We start from the raw sequence: 16,145 nt of genomic DNA, 5'->3' as shown, positions 1-16,145 counted from the left end.
CCTCCTTTTCCTCTTCTCCTCCTCCTCTTCTTCCTCCCTGTCCTCTCCTCCTCCTCCTCCTCCTTTTCTTTCTTCTTTCTTCTTCTTCTTCATCATGTGACCAAACCAGGTGCATCCCTGATTTACAATCCAAATGGTAGAGAGAGCCCTCAATATTTTAACCCTCTGTACATGTCCAGATGGGTCTTCCTACTATTTTTCAAGCACTTACTGTTCATTTAGCAAGCAGTGTTTAGAATGTTGTAAGGAAATTATCCCAGTCCTCACAATAAACTGCAAGGTTTATTCTGAATTTCCTCATAAAGTTTTTCATGAGTTTCCATGTTTTACAAATGAGGAAATGGTAGCTCCAAGGCCATAGATCTAGTTGTAAATAGTAGAGCAGGAATCAAACAGTTTTCAAAAAGTTTCTTCTTCCCCTATACCTCTTTGCAAAGTCCTGAAATTGTATTGAATGTTAACTTTAGATATTGACCTTGGTACATTCCTCAGAGTAAATTATTTTAGAAGTTAATTACTTTGGCCTATGGTTATTTCTCTGAACCATTCATGTATCTTGTTTTTATCACCACGAATGGAACTTCTGCTTAATCCTGTGTATCTATCTGGAATGGACAAAATCATTGATACCAGCCAACTTTCTTTTCCATAGTTGGGACACAAAGGAAGAAGCCAAGATCAAAGGTGTTATTTCCATACCCCGTCTGCAAGCAGAAGCCAGAAGTGAAATCCTTACCCACTGGTCCCCCACTAAGCTGCTTCTCCAAATGGACTCATCAGCTACAGCTTTCGGCTCAACAGTTTCCAAGAGGGTGGCATGGCGTTACGGTACATCCCTCTTCTCCCTCTTGAGTGCTTCCAAGGTCACTGTGTGCTCATGTGCAGGTGTTGAGAGCCATGGTTACAGGCTGACCTAGTGTCACTCATAACTATTTCCTATGTGCATTTTCAGATGAAGAGAAGATTGAATTTGAATGGAACACAGGCACCAATGTGGATACCAAAAAGGTGGCTTCCAATTTCCCTGTGGATTTCTCCGATTATCCCAGAAGCTTACATATGTATGCCAATAGTCTCTTGGATCACAGAGTTCCTCAAACAGACATGACTTTCCGGCACATGGGTTCTAAACTAATAGTTGTAAGTATAAAAATATACCAGTCAATACCTTATTATAAGTGCTACTGAAATCCTCAACTCTGAATTAGGTGCAAAAGGATGTCCAAAGATACATAAGGTATGCTTCCTGCCCCCCCACCCTGCCCACCCCAGGGAATTCCTGGGAAGAAAATAAATATTTGAAACATTTGCGCATGTGTAGTTATCCAATTACACAAACTATATGTAATAAATACCAAATGAATGCTACTAAGCAGAAAAGTTTTGCTGTACTTGATGGTATCAAAGGAAGCTTCAGGAACTGGCTAGGATTCTACGTTAGATGTTTCTTTTGTAAGATATGGGAAGAGATCAGTGACTGGCAGCAAAATTTATAATTTTTCTGTGATTTATTTTTAGCTTTCAGTGCATTGTCTGTCCTGTTTAATAATTGACCTGTCAAATCTGGATTTTCACCTAATATTCATTGTACTTTGAGGCTCACCTATGTCCACTACTCTAAAAACCTTCTGTCATTTTGTAGGCAACAAACACATGGCTTCAGAAGGCAGCTGAGAGTCTTCCGTATGCCCAGACCTTGCAAGATCATCTCAATGGCTTAAAGGAGTTGGACCTTCAGAACGTAGGATTGCCAGACTTCCACATCCCAGAAAACCTCTTCTTAAAAAGGTAAAAGAAAAAAAAGGGCAACGTTTCTTGAACCATGCAAAGTAAATGGAAGATTTGACTGAGCATGATTTAGATGTTTTCACTTAAATTTTTAAGGAAAGTGATTTAATCATTTTAAGGAGATTAATAACTATAGTATAAACACTGTGATATGTTGGAGTTATTAAATATGAGGTCAGAATGTGAACATCAACCCAATCAGGAAGAACCTAAAGAAGTCACTGGAGAATGCTGGTAGTTTCAGCCTGAGATGTTTTATTTACTGCAACCTGAATTTGAAAGCCACTCAACTTCCTTCCATTATAAGTAAACTTCCCCTTTGTGAAGAATTCAAGAGTGACTGGAGGAATTATTGACTACAAGCTTGCTATTGAGCTACAGAAGGTCAGAATAGTCATTGAGCATTGAACGAAGGCAGAATTCTGAGAAAATACAGTCATCCCCTGGTATTTGTGGGGAATTGGTTCCAGGAACTCTCTGGAATACCAAAATCTGAAGATGCTCAGGCCCTTAATAGAAAATGTCATATTATTTGCATATATCCTCCCATATATTTTAAGTAATTTCTACATTACTTATAATACTCGCTATGATATAAATGTGATTTGAATAGTTGCCATACTATATTGTTGGGGAATAATGACAAGAAAAAATCTGTACATGTTCAATACAGATGCAATTTAAAAAAAAATAATTTTGATCCACAGTTGGTTGAGTCCACAGATACAGAAGCCAAAGATATGGAGGGACAACTGTATTTCAGTTTAGCAGCTTAGCTTAATCCTTATAGCAAAGTCAGATTCCAAGCTGCTCAGTTCATTTCTATATTTACAAAAATATATGCAATATTTGATTATTTTATTTCATGAAAATAAAAAATCAGAGCATGAGCTGAAAAGACTATAGTTTTTTTTTCTTAGATTGACTGTCCTCTAAATTGTCCTCCAGGTTAAGAAAACAAGTAGCCTGTGTCATATGGGACTTTCCAATGTCTATAACTGAGCAACACAATTTAATAAACCAGATTATTGTGAAAAGGTTGAAGTCTGCCCAATCACTGATATGAACAAAGCCTACTGAAGATATGGGAACCTTCCTTAACTACCAGTGTTTCTGACCAGCAGTCTTCTCTGAGCTACACTGAAAAGAAAGCTCAGAACCATATAATCAAACAGGGCCTTAGTAATTATCAGTCATCCTTCTACTAATGTCAACAGGCAGCATCTACCCCCCTGTTGGAGTAATACAATGAACAGTTATTTGTCTATAACAGTTAAATTCTGTTGTCCTACTTTATTTTTATAAGTTATCATAGTAGCTTATTGTATGTTCATTGTCTTGAAAAGATTGTAAAGAGCTTTTAGAGAATTTATGTGATATCCTTGGCCATCTCTGTGAGGTCTGCAGAAAAGATACTATTATCCCTGCTATACAGATAACCATCACTGAGATTCAGAGAGATGAATTTGCTAAGATAGCATTATCAATTAGTAGAAGCTAAAACCATAACCCAAGTATACTGACTTCCATACCTGCATTATTTCCACAAATCAAGTTGCCTCATTTTAGTTTAGCAAAGATGTATAAAGTGTCCCTTATTTGCAAAATACTAGAGTAGGTGACGTGAGAAGATAGAAACTGGATAAGGTGTAGCCTTTCTTCCCAGGAAGACAACATGTAGGCACCAACAAGTGAATGAACAAATAACTAATTATATAAGCAGAATTATGACATGCTCTCTGAGAGAGGCATAAGGAACTGTGTCACTATATGTGCAAGAGAAATTAGCTATGACATAAGTGGGATGGCAAGGGTAAGGAGTAGCTCTTGGAAGTTTTCTAAGGATCTGAGTGTTTGGCATGTAGAGGTAAAAGCAAAGGGGTTCAGGCATAGGGAGTAGCGTGAGGAAAAGTACACAGTGGGTTTGGGAGTGAAGCAGGTACAATATTGCTTGGAAGATCAGATGGCAGAGAACTTTGAGTTCTTGATGTCTAACTGTAGGGACATTGTCTTTGTTGTTCATTTCAGTGATGGCCGGGTCAAATATACCTTGAACAAGAACAGTGTAAAAATTGAGATTCCCCTTCCTTTTGGTGGCAAATCCTCCAAAGATCTAAAGATGTTAGAAACTGTTAGGACACCAGCCCTACACTTCAAGTCTGTGGGATTTCACCTGCCATCTCGAGAGTTCCAAGTGCCTACTTTTACTATTCCTGAGTTGTATCAACTGCAAGTGCCTCTCCTGGGTGTTCTAGACCTCTCTACGAATGTCTACAGCAACTTGTACAACTGGTCTGCCTCCTACTCTGGTGGTAACACCAGCACAGAACACTTCAGCCTTCGGGGTCAGTACCATGTAAAGGCTGACTCTGTGGTTGACCTGCTTTCCTACAATGTACAAGGTAAGCCATGAAAAGGGTGCACAGGGCTAGTCCACTGCAGGCTCTGATGGGAGAGCTTCTTCCAGAGAGGAAGAACTTGGGCTTTCTTACAGATATTTTCCCTTGCTATTTGGAAGTCTTTTCATTCGTTTAACCAATCAAAATATTTATTAAGTATATAATATGTATTAAATATTCTACTAGGCTGTAACAGAAAAAGACAGATAAACTCTCAGTGTGAGAGGTACTATGATAGGGTATAGTGTATAAGTGTAAGGTACTGTGGAAGCACTCAATAGGGCAACCAAATAAAATCTGTGTGGTCAAGGAAGACTTCCTGGAGGAACACCTTTTACTATCAGATTTTATGTTTATATTATAGATGGAGAAGTCTGCTGCACAATTGACCAGATAAATGGGACGTTACTATTGAAAAACTGTTAGCATAAAAACTGTTCTGGAATTATACTACTTAATTTAACCGATTTTTTTTTTTTAATTTTTCTGTTAGGATCTGGAGAAACAACATATGACCACAGGAATACGTTCACACTATCATGTGATGGGTCTTTGCGCCATAAATTTCTAGATTCAAATATCAAATTCAGCCATGTGGAAAAACTTGGAAACAGCCCACTCTCAAAAGGTTTACTAACATTTGATGCATCTAGTGCTTTGGGACCACAGATGTCTGCTGCAGTCCATTTGAATTCAAAAAAGAAACAGCATTTATATGTCAAGGAAGTAAAAATTGAGGGACAGTTCAAAGTCTCCTCTTTCTATGCCAAAGGAACATATGGCCTGTCTTATCAGAAGGATCCTGCCACTGGCCAACTAAACGGAGAGTCCAACCTGAGGTTTAACTCCACCTACCTCCAGGGCACCAACCAGATAACGGGAAGATATGAAGATGGAACCCTCTCCCTCACCTCCACCTCTGATCTACAAGGTGGCATCATTAAAAATACTGCTTCCCTGAAATATGAAAACTATGAGCTAATTCTGAAATCTGACACCAATGGAAAGCATGAGAATTTTGCCACTTCTAACAAGATGGACCTGACCTTCTCTAAGCAAAATGCATTGTTACGTTCTGAGTATCAGGTTGATTACAAATCATTGAGGTTCTTCACCCTGCTTTCTGGATCACTAAATTCCCATGGTCTTGAATTAAATGCTGACACCTTGGGCACTGACAAAATTAATAGTGGTGCTCACAAAGCAACCCTAAGGATTACCCGAGATGGAATATCTACCAGTGCAACGACCAACTTGAAGTATAGTCCCTTGGTGCTAGAGAATGAGCTGAATGCAGAGCTTGGTCTGGCTGGGGCATCTATGAAATTAACAACAAATGGCCGCTTTAGGGAACATGGCGCAAAATTCAATCTAGATGGAAAAGCTGCCCTCACAGAGGTGTCACTGGGAAGTACCTATCAGGCTATGATTCTGGGTGTCGACAGCAAAAACATTTTCAGCTTCAAAATCAGCCAAGAGGGGCTTATGCTCTCAAACAACTTGATGGGCTCATATGCAGAGATGAAACTTGATCACACAAACAGTCTAAATATTGCAGGCTTATCACTGGACTTCTCTTCAAAACTTGACAACTTTTATAGCCGTGACAAGTTTTATAAGCAAAATTTTAATTTGCAGCTACAGCCCTATTCTCTGGTAACTACTCTACACAATGACCTGAAATACAATGCTCTGGATCTGACCAACAGTGGGAAACTGCGGCTAGAACCCCTGAAGCTGAATGTGGGGGGTAACCTAAAAGGAACCTACCAAAATAATGAAATAAAACACATCTACACCATTTCTTATGCTGCCTTATCAGCAAGCTATAAAGCGGACACTGTGGCTAAGATTCAGGGTGTGGAATTTAGCCATCGGCTTAACACAGACATTGCTGGACTGGCTTCAGCCATTGACATCAGTACAAACTATAATTCAGACTCACTGCATTTCAGCAATGTCTTCCACTCTGTAATGGCACCATTTACTATGACTGTCGATGCACATACAAATGGCAATGGGAAACTGACTCTCTGGGGAGAACACACTGGGCAGTTGTATAGCAAATTCCTGTTAAAAGCTGAACCTCTGGCCCTTACTTTCTCTCATGATTACAAAGGATCCACAAGTCATCATCTCATGTCTAGGAAAAGTGTCAGTACAGCTCTTGATCACAAAGTCAGTGCCCTGCTTACTCCAGCTGAGCAGACTGGCACCTGGAAACTCAAGACTCAATTTAACAACAATGAATACAGCCAGGACTTGGATGCTTACAACACTAAAGACAAAATTGGTGTGGAGCTTAGTGGACGAGCCCTGGCTGACCTAACTATACTAGACTCTCCAATTAAAGTGCCACTGTTACTCAGTGAACCCGTCAATGTCATTGATGCCTTAGAGATTAAAGATGCCATTGACAAGCCCCAAGAATTTACAATTGTTGCTTTTGTAAAATATGATAAAAACCAAGATGTTCACACTATCAACCTCCCATTTTTTACAACCCTGCAAGAATATTTTGAGATGAATCAAAGAATAATTAGAACTGTATTGGAAAGCATACAGAGAGAATTGAAACGTATCAATATTGATCAATTTATGAGGAACTACAGAGCAGCCCTGGGCAGACTCCCACAGCAAGTTGATGATTATCTGAATTCATTTAATTGGGAGAGACAAGTTTCAAGTGCCAAGGAGAAACTGACTGCTTTCACAAAAAATTATAGGATTACAGAAAATGATCTACAAATTGCATTGGATAATGCCAAGATCAACTTTAATGAAAAACTATCTCAACTGCAGACATATGTGATACAATTTGATCAGTATGTTAAAGATAATTATGATTTACATGATTTTAAGACAGCTATTGCTAAGATTATTGATCGAATCATTGAAAAATTAAAACTTCTTGATGAACAGTATCATATTCGTGTAAATGTAGCAAAAACAATCCATAATCTATATTTGTTTATTGAAAATGTTGATTTTAACAAAATTGGAAGTAGTACTGCATCTTGGATTCAAAATGTGGACACTAAGTATAGAATTAGAATCCAAATACAAGAAAAATTGCAACAGCTCATGACACACATTCAGAATACAGACATACAGAACATTGCTGGAAAGTTAAAACAACAAGTTGAGGCTGTAGATATCAGAGTGCTTTTAGATCAAGTGAGAGCTACAATTCCATTTAAAAGAATAAATGATATTCTTGAGCATGTCAAATACTTTGTTATAAATCTTATTGGAGATTTTGAAGTTACTGAGAAAATCAATGCTTTTAGAGCCAAAGTCCATGAGTTAATTAAGAAACATGAAATAGACCAGAAAATTCAGGTTTTAATGGATAAATCAGTGCAGTTGGCCTACCAATATAATTTGAAAGAGACTGTTCAGAAGCTAAGCAATGTCCTACAACAAGTTGAGATAAAAGATTACTTTGAGAAATTGGTTGGGTTTATCGATGAGGCTGTCAAGAAGCTTGACGCATTGTCTTTAAAAGAATTCATTGAAGAAGTAAACAGATTCCTTGACATGTTGGTAAAGAAATTAAAGTCATTTGATTACCACCAGTTTGTAGATGAAAGCAACAACAAAATCCGTGAGGTGACTCAGAGAATTAACAGTGAAATTCAGGCTCTGGAACTACCACAAAAAGTTGAAATACTAAAGCTGTTTTTAAAGGACACCAAGGCCTTGGCTGAAGTGTGTCTGGAAAGCCTAAAGGATACCAAAGTTACCTTAATTATTGACTGGTTACAGGACACTTTAAGTTCAGCATCTCTGGCTCACATGAAGGCCAAACTCCAAGAGACCCTAGAAGATATACGAGACCGAATATATCAAATGGACATTCAGCAGGAACTTGAGCGATACCTGTCTCTGATGGGCCAGGTATATAGCACCCTGGTCACCTACATTTCTGACTGGTGGATTCTTGCTGCTAAGAACCTTACTGACTTTGCAGAGCAGTATTCTATCCAAGATTGGGCTGAACGTGTGAAAACATTGGTAGAACAAGGGTTCACTGTTCCCCAAATCCAGACCATCCTTGGGACCATGCCTGCCTTTAGAGTCAGTCTTCGGGCTCTTCAGGAAGCTACCTTCCAGACACCTGATTTCATAGTCCCCCTAACAGATCTGAGGATTCCATCAATTCAGTTAAACTTCAAAGAATTGAAAGATATAAAAATCCCATCCAGGTTTTCCACGCCAGAATTCACTGTCCTCAACACCTTTCACATTCCTTCCTTTACAATTGACTTAGTAGAAATAAAAGTAAAGATTATCAGGACCATTGACCAGATGCTGAATAGTGAGCTGCAGTGGCCCGTTCCAGAAGTGTATCTGAGGGATCTAAAGGTGGAGGACACTCTTCTTGCTGGAATCACCCTGCCAGACTTCCATTTACCAGAAATCACAATTCCAGAATTCGTAATCCCAAAACTCAGTCTTAATGATTTTCAAGCGCCTGATCTTCACATACCAGAATTCCAGCTTCCCCACATCTCACAAACAATTGAAGTACCTACTTTTGGGAAGCTGTATAGCGTTTTAAAAATCCAGTCTCCCCTTTTCACATTAGATGTAAATGCTAACATGCAGAATGTAACAACTTCAGGAAACAAAGCAGATATTGCAGCTTCCATCGCTGCCAAAGGGGAGTCCAAATTAGAAGTTCTCAATTTTGATTTTCAAGCAAATGCACAACTCTCAAACCCGGAGATCAATCCACTTGTTCTGAAGGAGTCCATGAAGTTCTCCAGCAAGTACCTGAGAACAGAGCATGAGAGTGAAATGCTATTTTTTGGAAATGCAATTGAGGGAAAATCAGACACAGTGGCAAGGTTACACACAGAAAAAAATACACTGGAACTTAGTAATGGTATGATTGTCAAAATGAACAATCAGCTTACCCTGGATAGCAACACTAAGTACTTTCACAAACTGAACATCCCCAAACTGGACTTCTCTAGTCAGGCTGACCTGCGCAATGAAATCAAGACACTGTTGGAAACTGGCCGCATAGCATGGACTTCTTCTGGTGCAGGGTCATGGAAATGGGCCAGTCCCAATTTCTCAGATGAAGGAACACATGAATCACAAATTAGCTTCACTGTTGGAGAATCCATCACTTCCTTTGGATTGTCCAATAAAATCAATAGCAAACACCTGAGAGTAAACCAAAACTTGGTTTATGAATCTAGCTTCCCCAAGTTTTCTAAATTTGAAATTCAGTCACAAGTTGAATCCCAGCACGTGGGCCGCAGTGTTCTAACTGCTAAAGGCACAGCACTATTTAGAGAAGGGAAGGCAGAGATAACTGGTAACCACGATGCTCATTTAAATGGGAAAGTTATTGGAACTTTGAAAAATTCTCTTTTGTTTTCACTCCAGATGTTTGAAATTACTGCCTCTACAAACAATGAAGGAAATTTGAAAGTGAGTTTTCCATTGAAGTTAACAGGAAAGATAGACTTCCTGAATAACTATGCACTATTTCTGAGTCCTAGTGTCCAGCAAACAAGTTGGCAAGCAAGTGCTAGGTTCAATCAGTATAAGTACAATCAAAACTTCTCTGCTGGAAACAATGAGAATATCATGGAGACCCATATAGGACTAAATGGAGAAGCCAACCTGGATTTCTTAAGCATTCCTTTAACAATTCCTGAAATGACTCTACCTTACACAACAATCACAACTCCCCCACTGAAGGATTTCTCCTTATGGGAGAAAACAGGCTTGAAAGAATTTTTGAAAACAACAAAACAATCATTTGATTTAAGTGTAAAAGCTCAGTATAAGAAAAGCAAAGGCAGGCATTCCATTGCAAATCCTTTGGGTGTGTTTTATAAGTTTATTGGTCAGAACCTCAATTCCTTTGGCAGGCATTTTGAGAAAGCCAGAAAGAATGCATTAGATTTTTTCACCAACTACTATAATGAAGCCAAAATCAAGCTTGATAGGTACAAAGTTGAAAAATCCCACGATGAGCTCCCAAGGACCTTTCAAATTCCTGGATATACTATTCCAGTTGTCAATATTGAAGTGTCTCCATTCACAGTAGAGATGTTGGCATTTGGCTATGTAATCCCAAAAGCAATGAGCACCCCCAGTATCACCATACTGGGTTCCAACATCTTTGTGCCTTCATACACATTAGTCTTCCCACTAGACCTAGACCTGCCAGTCCTTCATGTCCCCAGGAATCTTTTTATGCTTTCTCTTCCAGATTTCAAAGAATTGAGTACTGGAAATAATATTTTTATTCCTGCTATGGGCAATATTACCTATGATTTCTCCTTTAAATCAAGTGTCATCACACTGAACACCAATGCTGGACTTTATAACCAATCAGATATTGTTGCTCATCTCCTTTCTTCGTCTTCATCCGTCATTGATGCACTGCAGTACAAATTAGAGGGCACCTCAAGTTTAACAAGAAAAAGAGGGTTGAAACTAGCCACGGCTCTATCTCTGAATAACAAGTTTGTGGAAGGCAGTCATGACAGTACTGTTAGTTTAACCAAGAAAAACATGGAAGCATCGGTGACAACAACTGCAAAAGTCCAAATTCCAATCTTGAGGATGAATTTCAAGCAAGAACTTAATGGAAATACCAAATCAAAACCTACTGTCTCTTCCTCCATGGAATTAAAGTACGATTTCAATTCCCCAGTGCTGTACTCTACTGCTAAAGGGATCATTGACCACAAATTCACCTTGGAAAGTCTCACTTCTTACTTTTCCATTGAGTCATCTACTAAAGGTGATGTCAAGGGGTCTGTCCTTTCACAGGAATATTCAGGAAATATTGCCAGTGAGGCCAGCACTTACTTGAATTCCAAGGGCACCCGGTCTTCACTGAAGTTGCAAGGGGCTTCCAAAGTAGATGATATCTGGAACCTTGAAGTGAAAGAAAATTTTGCTGGAGAAGCCACTTTTCGACGCATATATGCCATCTGGGAACACAATACAAAAAACCACTTAGAGCTAGAGGGCCTCTTTTTCATATTTGGAGAACACACAAGCAAAGCCACCCTGGAACTCTCCCCATGGAAAATGTCAACCCTTGTTCAGGTTCACTCAAGTCAGCGCAGTTCCCTCCTTGATATTCCTTACCTTGGCCAAGAAGTGACTCTGAATGCTAACACAAAGACCCAGAAGGTCAACTGGAAAAATGTAGTCCGGGTTCATTCTGGGTCTCTCCAGAGCCATGTTGAACTTTCCAATGACCAAGAAAAGGCACATTTGGACATGGCAGGATCCTTAGAAGGACAACTAAGTTTCCTCAAATATATCATCCTACCAGTGTATGACAAGAGCTTATGGGATCTACTAAAGCTGGATGTAACTACCAGCATTGACAGGAGACAGTATCTTCATGCTTCAACTGCCATTGTGTACACCAAAAACCCCAATGGCTATTCTTTCTCTGTCCCGGTGAAAGTTCTGACTGATGAATTCATTATCCCCAGGCTGAAACAAAATGATCTAAGTTCAGTTCTTGTCACACCTATGTTTCAAGTCCCGTTTACAGATCTTAAAGTTCCATCCTACAAACTTGACTTTAGTGAAATAAAAATCTACAAGAAACTAAGCACTTCATCATTTGCCCTCAACCTACCAATGCTACCCAAAGTAAAATTCCCCAAAGTTGATGTGTTAACAAAATATTCTCAACCAGAAGACTCCTCGGTTCCCTTTTTTGAGATAACTGTGCCTGAATCTCAGTTAACTGTGTCCCAGTTCACCCTTCCAAGAGGTATTTCAGTTGGCAACACTGTTTTGGATCTAAATGAAGTAGCCAACAAAATTGCAGACTTCGAGTTGCCCACCATCATCATGCCTGAGCAGACTATTGATATTCCTTCCATTAAGTTCTCTGTACCTGCTGGAATATTCATCCCTTCCTTTGGAGCACTGTCTGCACGTTTTAGAGTGGCCTCTCCCCTGTATAATGCCACTTGGAATGCTGGCTTGAAAAACAAAGAAGGTCATGTTGAAACATTCCTGGATTCCACGTGCAGCTCAACCCTACAGATTCTAGAATATGACCTAAATGGTAAGGAAATACCCTGCCACCTCTACTAAATACTATATGTTTTCAGTGAGAGTAAATAATTATATATTTAGTTATGATTAGAGGCACAGTTATTCTCTATGATAAAATTTAAAGTAAGAGAAGTAATATCCTATGTGTAAAAACCAAACCGTAAAAAATCAGTTGACATTCAAGAAGAAAAGTTTCAAAGAAAATAGATTTTTCTGTAATTATTTTAGGACTAATAATGCCTTCTAGCTATTTACTTAAAGACAACTGTGAACTGTACCGTGCATATTTTAAACATTAAGTATTTGGTTAAGATATTAATAGAATTCTCAGTTTTACAATGAAACTGTCTATATGCTACTGTCATTAATCTAATGACATATAAATATTTTCTATACAGTTGTGGAAACACACAGAATTGAAGATGGCATGTTAGTTTGTAAGACCAAAGGGACACTTGCACACCGTGATTTCAGTGCAGAATATGAAGAAGCTGGCAGATATAAAGGACTACAGTATGGAACTTTCATTGAATTTTTAAAAACTCATTGTGATTTTTACCATCTCCATACACCTTTCACAATGGCTCATCTGTTGTTCTGCTTTCAGGGAATGGGAAGGAAAAGCTCACCTTGACATCACCAGCCCAGCATTCACTGATCTCCATTTGCACTACCAGGAGAAGGAGAAAAGCCTTTCCATCTCAGTAGCCTCCTCAACCTTAGGTACTGTGGGCATGGACTTGGAAGATGATGAAAAATTTTTTACATGGAACTTCTACTACCGTCCTCAGGTGAGTTCCCTCTAATGGGTGACATACCCCTAAGAGCAAGTCGAGAATTGGGCAGATACATTTAATTCAAGATAAACTATTCTCTGAGAATCTTCCCAAACTAGAAGAAAGACAGATAATGAGTGGGGTTGAACTTCTCCTCTGAGGAACTATACTCTGGAAAGTATTATGAGTCTTTTATTAATTTTAATGATTAGATGCATATGTGACATCATATAACACTATTATTATACTGATTCTGGGAAATCCAGAAGGTTGAAGGTTATGCCTCAACACCTAATTGATAGGCAAACTCTGCCATGGGCAGAGTACCTTTTTCAGATTGTTGGTGATTTTTGGAGCATTTAAACCCTTCAAACTACTTCCCCACAATAGAATTGCTAAATGAGATATATAAAATTCTTCTCATATTATTTACAAGCTCTGCCAGGGCCAAATCAAAGATGCCATTACCAGAGGAAAAGATCTAACCTGGCTCTGTTGCTATCACTAGAGTCGATCATGGGCATGGAGAATGAGTACTGATATTGGGAGTCTGGGTCTCTGCTAGATGGGCTCCAACATTTTTCTTTTTTGCTATTTCTTCTTTCCCTGAATCTATCTTTTCCTGGCTCTTCCTCTCCTTTCTCCTTCTCTTCCTTTTCCCCCTCCTCTTCTTCCAATTTTCAGTCCCAGGAAGGCTTTCATGTTAAGTGTCACTGTGTAAATGCCCAATGCCCAAGCATATTTATTTTTTTAGCCTTTTTGGGGCATGTGATAAAGAGGAGTTAACAACAGTAGACTTTTTAACCATAAAACAAACACATGAACTGACATATAAAAGATAAATCCCCTTCAGAATATGAAAGATGCTCTAATCCTTACTTTTAACTACTAATGAAGTTTTAGTGTAGTATGTTATCAGGGTAATTGAAAACATGTTCTTTTCATCCTTTTTTTTTCCCTGCATTTAGTCCTCTCCAGATAAAAACCTCACTATACTCAAAACTGAGTTGAGGGACCAGGAGTCTGATGAGGAAATTCAGATCAAAGTTAATTGGGAAGAAGAGGCAGCTTCTGGCTTGCTAATATCTCTGAAAGACAACATACCCAAGGCCACAGGAGCCCTTTATGACTATGTCAATAAGTACCACTGGGAGCACACGGGACTCACCCTAAGAGATGCTTCTTCAAAGTTAAGAAGAAGTCTGCAAAACAATGCTGAACGGGCCTATCAAAATGCCATGAGGCAAATTGATGAAATGGACATGCGGTTCCAGAGAGTAACCAGTGGTGCCACTGGGGCCTATCAGGAATGGAAAGACAAGGCCCAGAATCTGTACCAGGAAATGTTGGCTCAGGAAGGACAAACGAATTTTGAGAGACTTAAGGACAAGCTGATTGACAACTTAGTACAAGTCACTCAAGAATTCCATATGACAATCCAGCGTCTGGTTGACTCATTCACTGATTTCCTGAAGTACACCAAATTCCAGCTCCCAGGAAAAGCTGGGACATACTCTGAGCTCTGCACCATGGTCATGAGGGAGGTAAGGAAGGTACTGTCCCAGGTATATTCAAGTATCCATGAAGGGTTAGAAATATTGCTTTCCTATATCCAAGACCTAGTGGCGAACTCTGAATTAATCAAGGACCTAAAGATTCGTTTTCCTTTTGAGCCAAGGAGCCATAAGCTAATAGATGTGATCCCAGAGATCATAGAACTGTTGAAATCTGTATCACAAGAAGTTCAAATGACACTTGACAACACCCATCTTAACAAGACCATAGAGATGCTAAGTGATCTTCGAGGCCCTTTACAATTCATTTTCCGTAGTTTAGAAAAAGAAATTAAATATTTAAAGAAGGCAAAATTTACTTATATTATTAATGATATCCAATATGAGATTGACAGAACCTTTAACAAATATATACCATATGTTTTTGGAATCCTGAAAGAAAACCTATGCATTATCCTTGATAAGCTTAATGAACTTGTTCAAAACAAACTTCAGGAGGCTTCTCAAAGCTTACAGCAGATCCATCAGTACATAAAGGCTCTCCGCGAAGAATATTTTGACCCAAGTGTAGTCGGCTGGACAGTGAAATATTATGAACTTGAAGAAAAGGTAGTCAGCCTGATGGAGAACCTAGTAATTGCCCTCAAGGACTTCCATTCCACATATTCTCTCAGTACTGCTGACTTTGCTTCCCAACTCTCAGATCAGTATGAGCAGTTTGTGCAGGAATATCTTAGCATCCTTACCGACCCAGATGGAAAAGGGAAAGAGAAGATTGCAGAGCTTTCTACCACTGCTCAGGAAATCATTAAAAGCTGGGCTGTGTCAATGAAGAAAATCATTTCTGATTACCACCAGCAATTTAGATATAAACTGCAGGATTTTTCAGACCAACTCTCTGATTACTATGAAAAATTTATTGTTGAGTCCACAAGATTGATTGACCTGTCCATTCAAAACTATCACATGTTTCTGAGATATATCACTGAGTTACTGAAAAAGCTGCAATCAACCAAAAGCATGAGCCCCTACATAAAGCTTGCTCCTGGAGAACTTATTATCACCCTCTAATTTTTTTTTTAAAGCCAATCTTCATTTATTCTTCTATTCCACTTAAACTTTCACGTAGTAGAGAAAAAATTTAAATTGTATATATTGATAAAATCATACATTGAGTCAGCCCTGCAGCAGACAGCTGACTACAAGCAGAAGCACATATGAACTGGAGCTTCACCAAAGCTAGTATCAGGGCCCCGAAGGTCTCTGAACATGAGGGAATGACATTTTCTTCAAGTTAAAGAAAATTAGGATCTGAATTATTTTGCTAAACTTGAGAGGGAGGGGAAACAAATAAATGGAGTCTTTATTGTATATCATACCACTCAATGTGACTCATTTGTGTTGAAAGACAGTGAAATGAGGGTATTGATGCAAATGTTCTGACATTTCAAAACCTCTAGAAGAACATATATTGTGATTTAATTAACAGAATAGCAGAATAAAAGGGGAATGGGAGAATTTGTGGAGGGAAATCATTTGCCACGTTAAAAAAAAAAAGGAATTGACTTCAGGGATTGTATTGGTTAAGAAAGAAGGAAAAAGCTTTC

The 16,145-nt window shown here is 38.8% G+C and overlaps 1 protein-coding gene across 1 annotated transcript in view; it reads left to right on the top strand.

The window, feature by feature from the left end:
• The window catches only part of APOB (apolipoprotein B), a 48,656-nt gene extending 32,740 nt beyond the window's left edge, over nt 1–15,916 (top strand). Inside the window, exons 24-31 of the mRNA XM_021716809.1 lie at nt 653–828; nt 953–1,140; nt 1,643–1,788; nt 3,817–4,190; nt 4,681–12,258; nt 12,647–12,761; nt 12,856–13,039; nt 13,993–15,916. Of these exons, the coding sequence (XP_021572484.1) occupies nt 653–828; nt 953–1,140; nt 1,643–1,788; nt 3,817–4,190; nt 4,681–12,258; nt 12,647–12,761; nt 12,856–13,039; nt 13,993–15,609 (10,378 nt within the window). The 3' untranslated portion in view covers nt 15,610–15,916. The remainder of the gene's footprint in view (nt 1–652; nt 829–952; nt 1,141–1,642; nt 1,789–3,816; nt 4,191–4,680; nt 12,259–12,646; nt 12,762–12,855; nt 13,040–13,992) is intronic.
• The last annotated feature ends 229 nt before the right edge of the window (nt 15,917–16,145 follow it).

Source organism: Carlito syrichta, unplaced genomic scaffold (assembly GCF_000164805.1).
Source record: "Carlito syrichta isolate Samal-C Ts95f unplaced genomic scaffold, Tarsius_syrichta-2.0.1 Scaffold308968, whole genome shotgun sequence".
In the NCBI taxonomy this organism is placed as follows: Eukaryota; Metazoa; Chordata; class Mammalia; order Primates; family Tarsiidae; genus Carlito; species Carlito syrichta.
The sequence above is the reverse complement of the archived record's forward strand: the minus strand, read 5'-3'. Positions and strand labels throughout refer to the sequence as shown.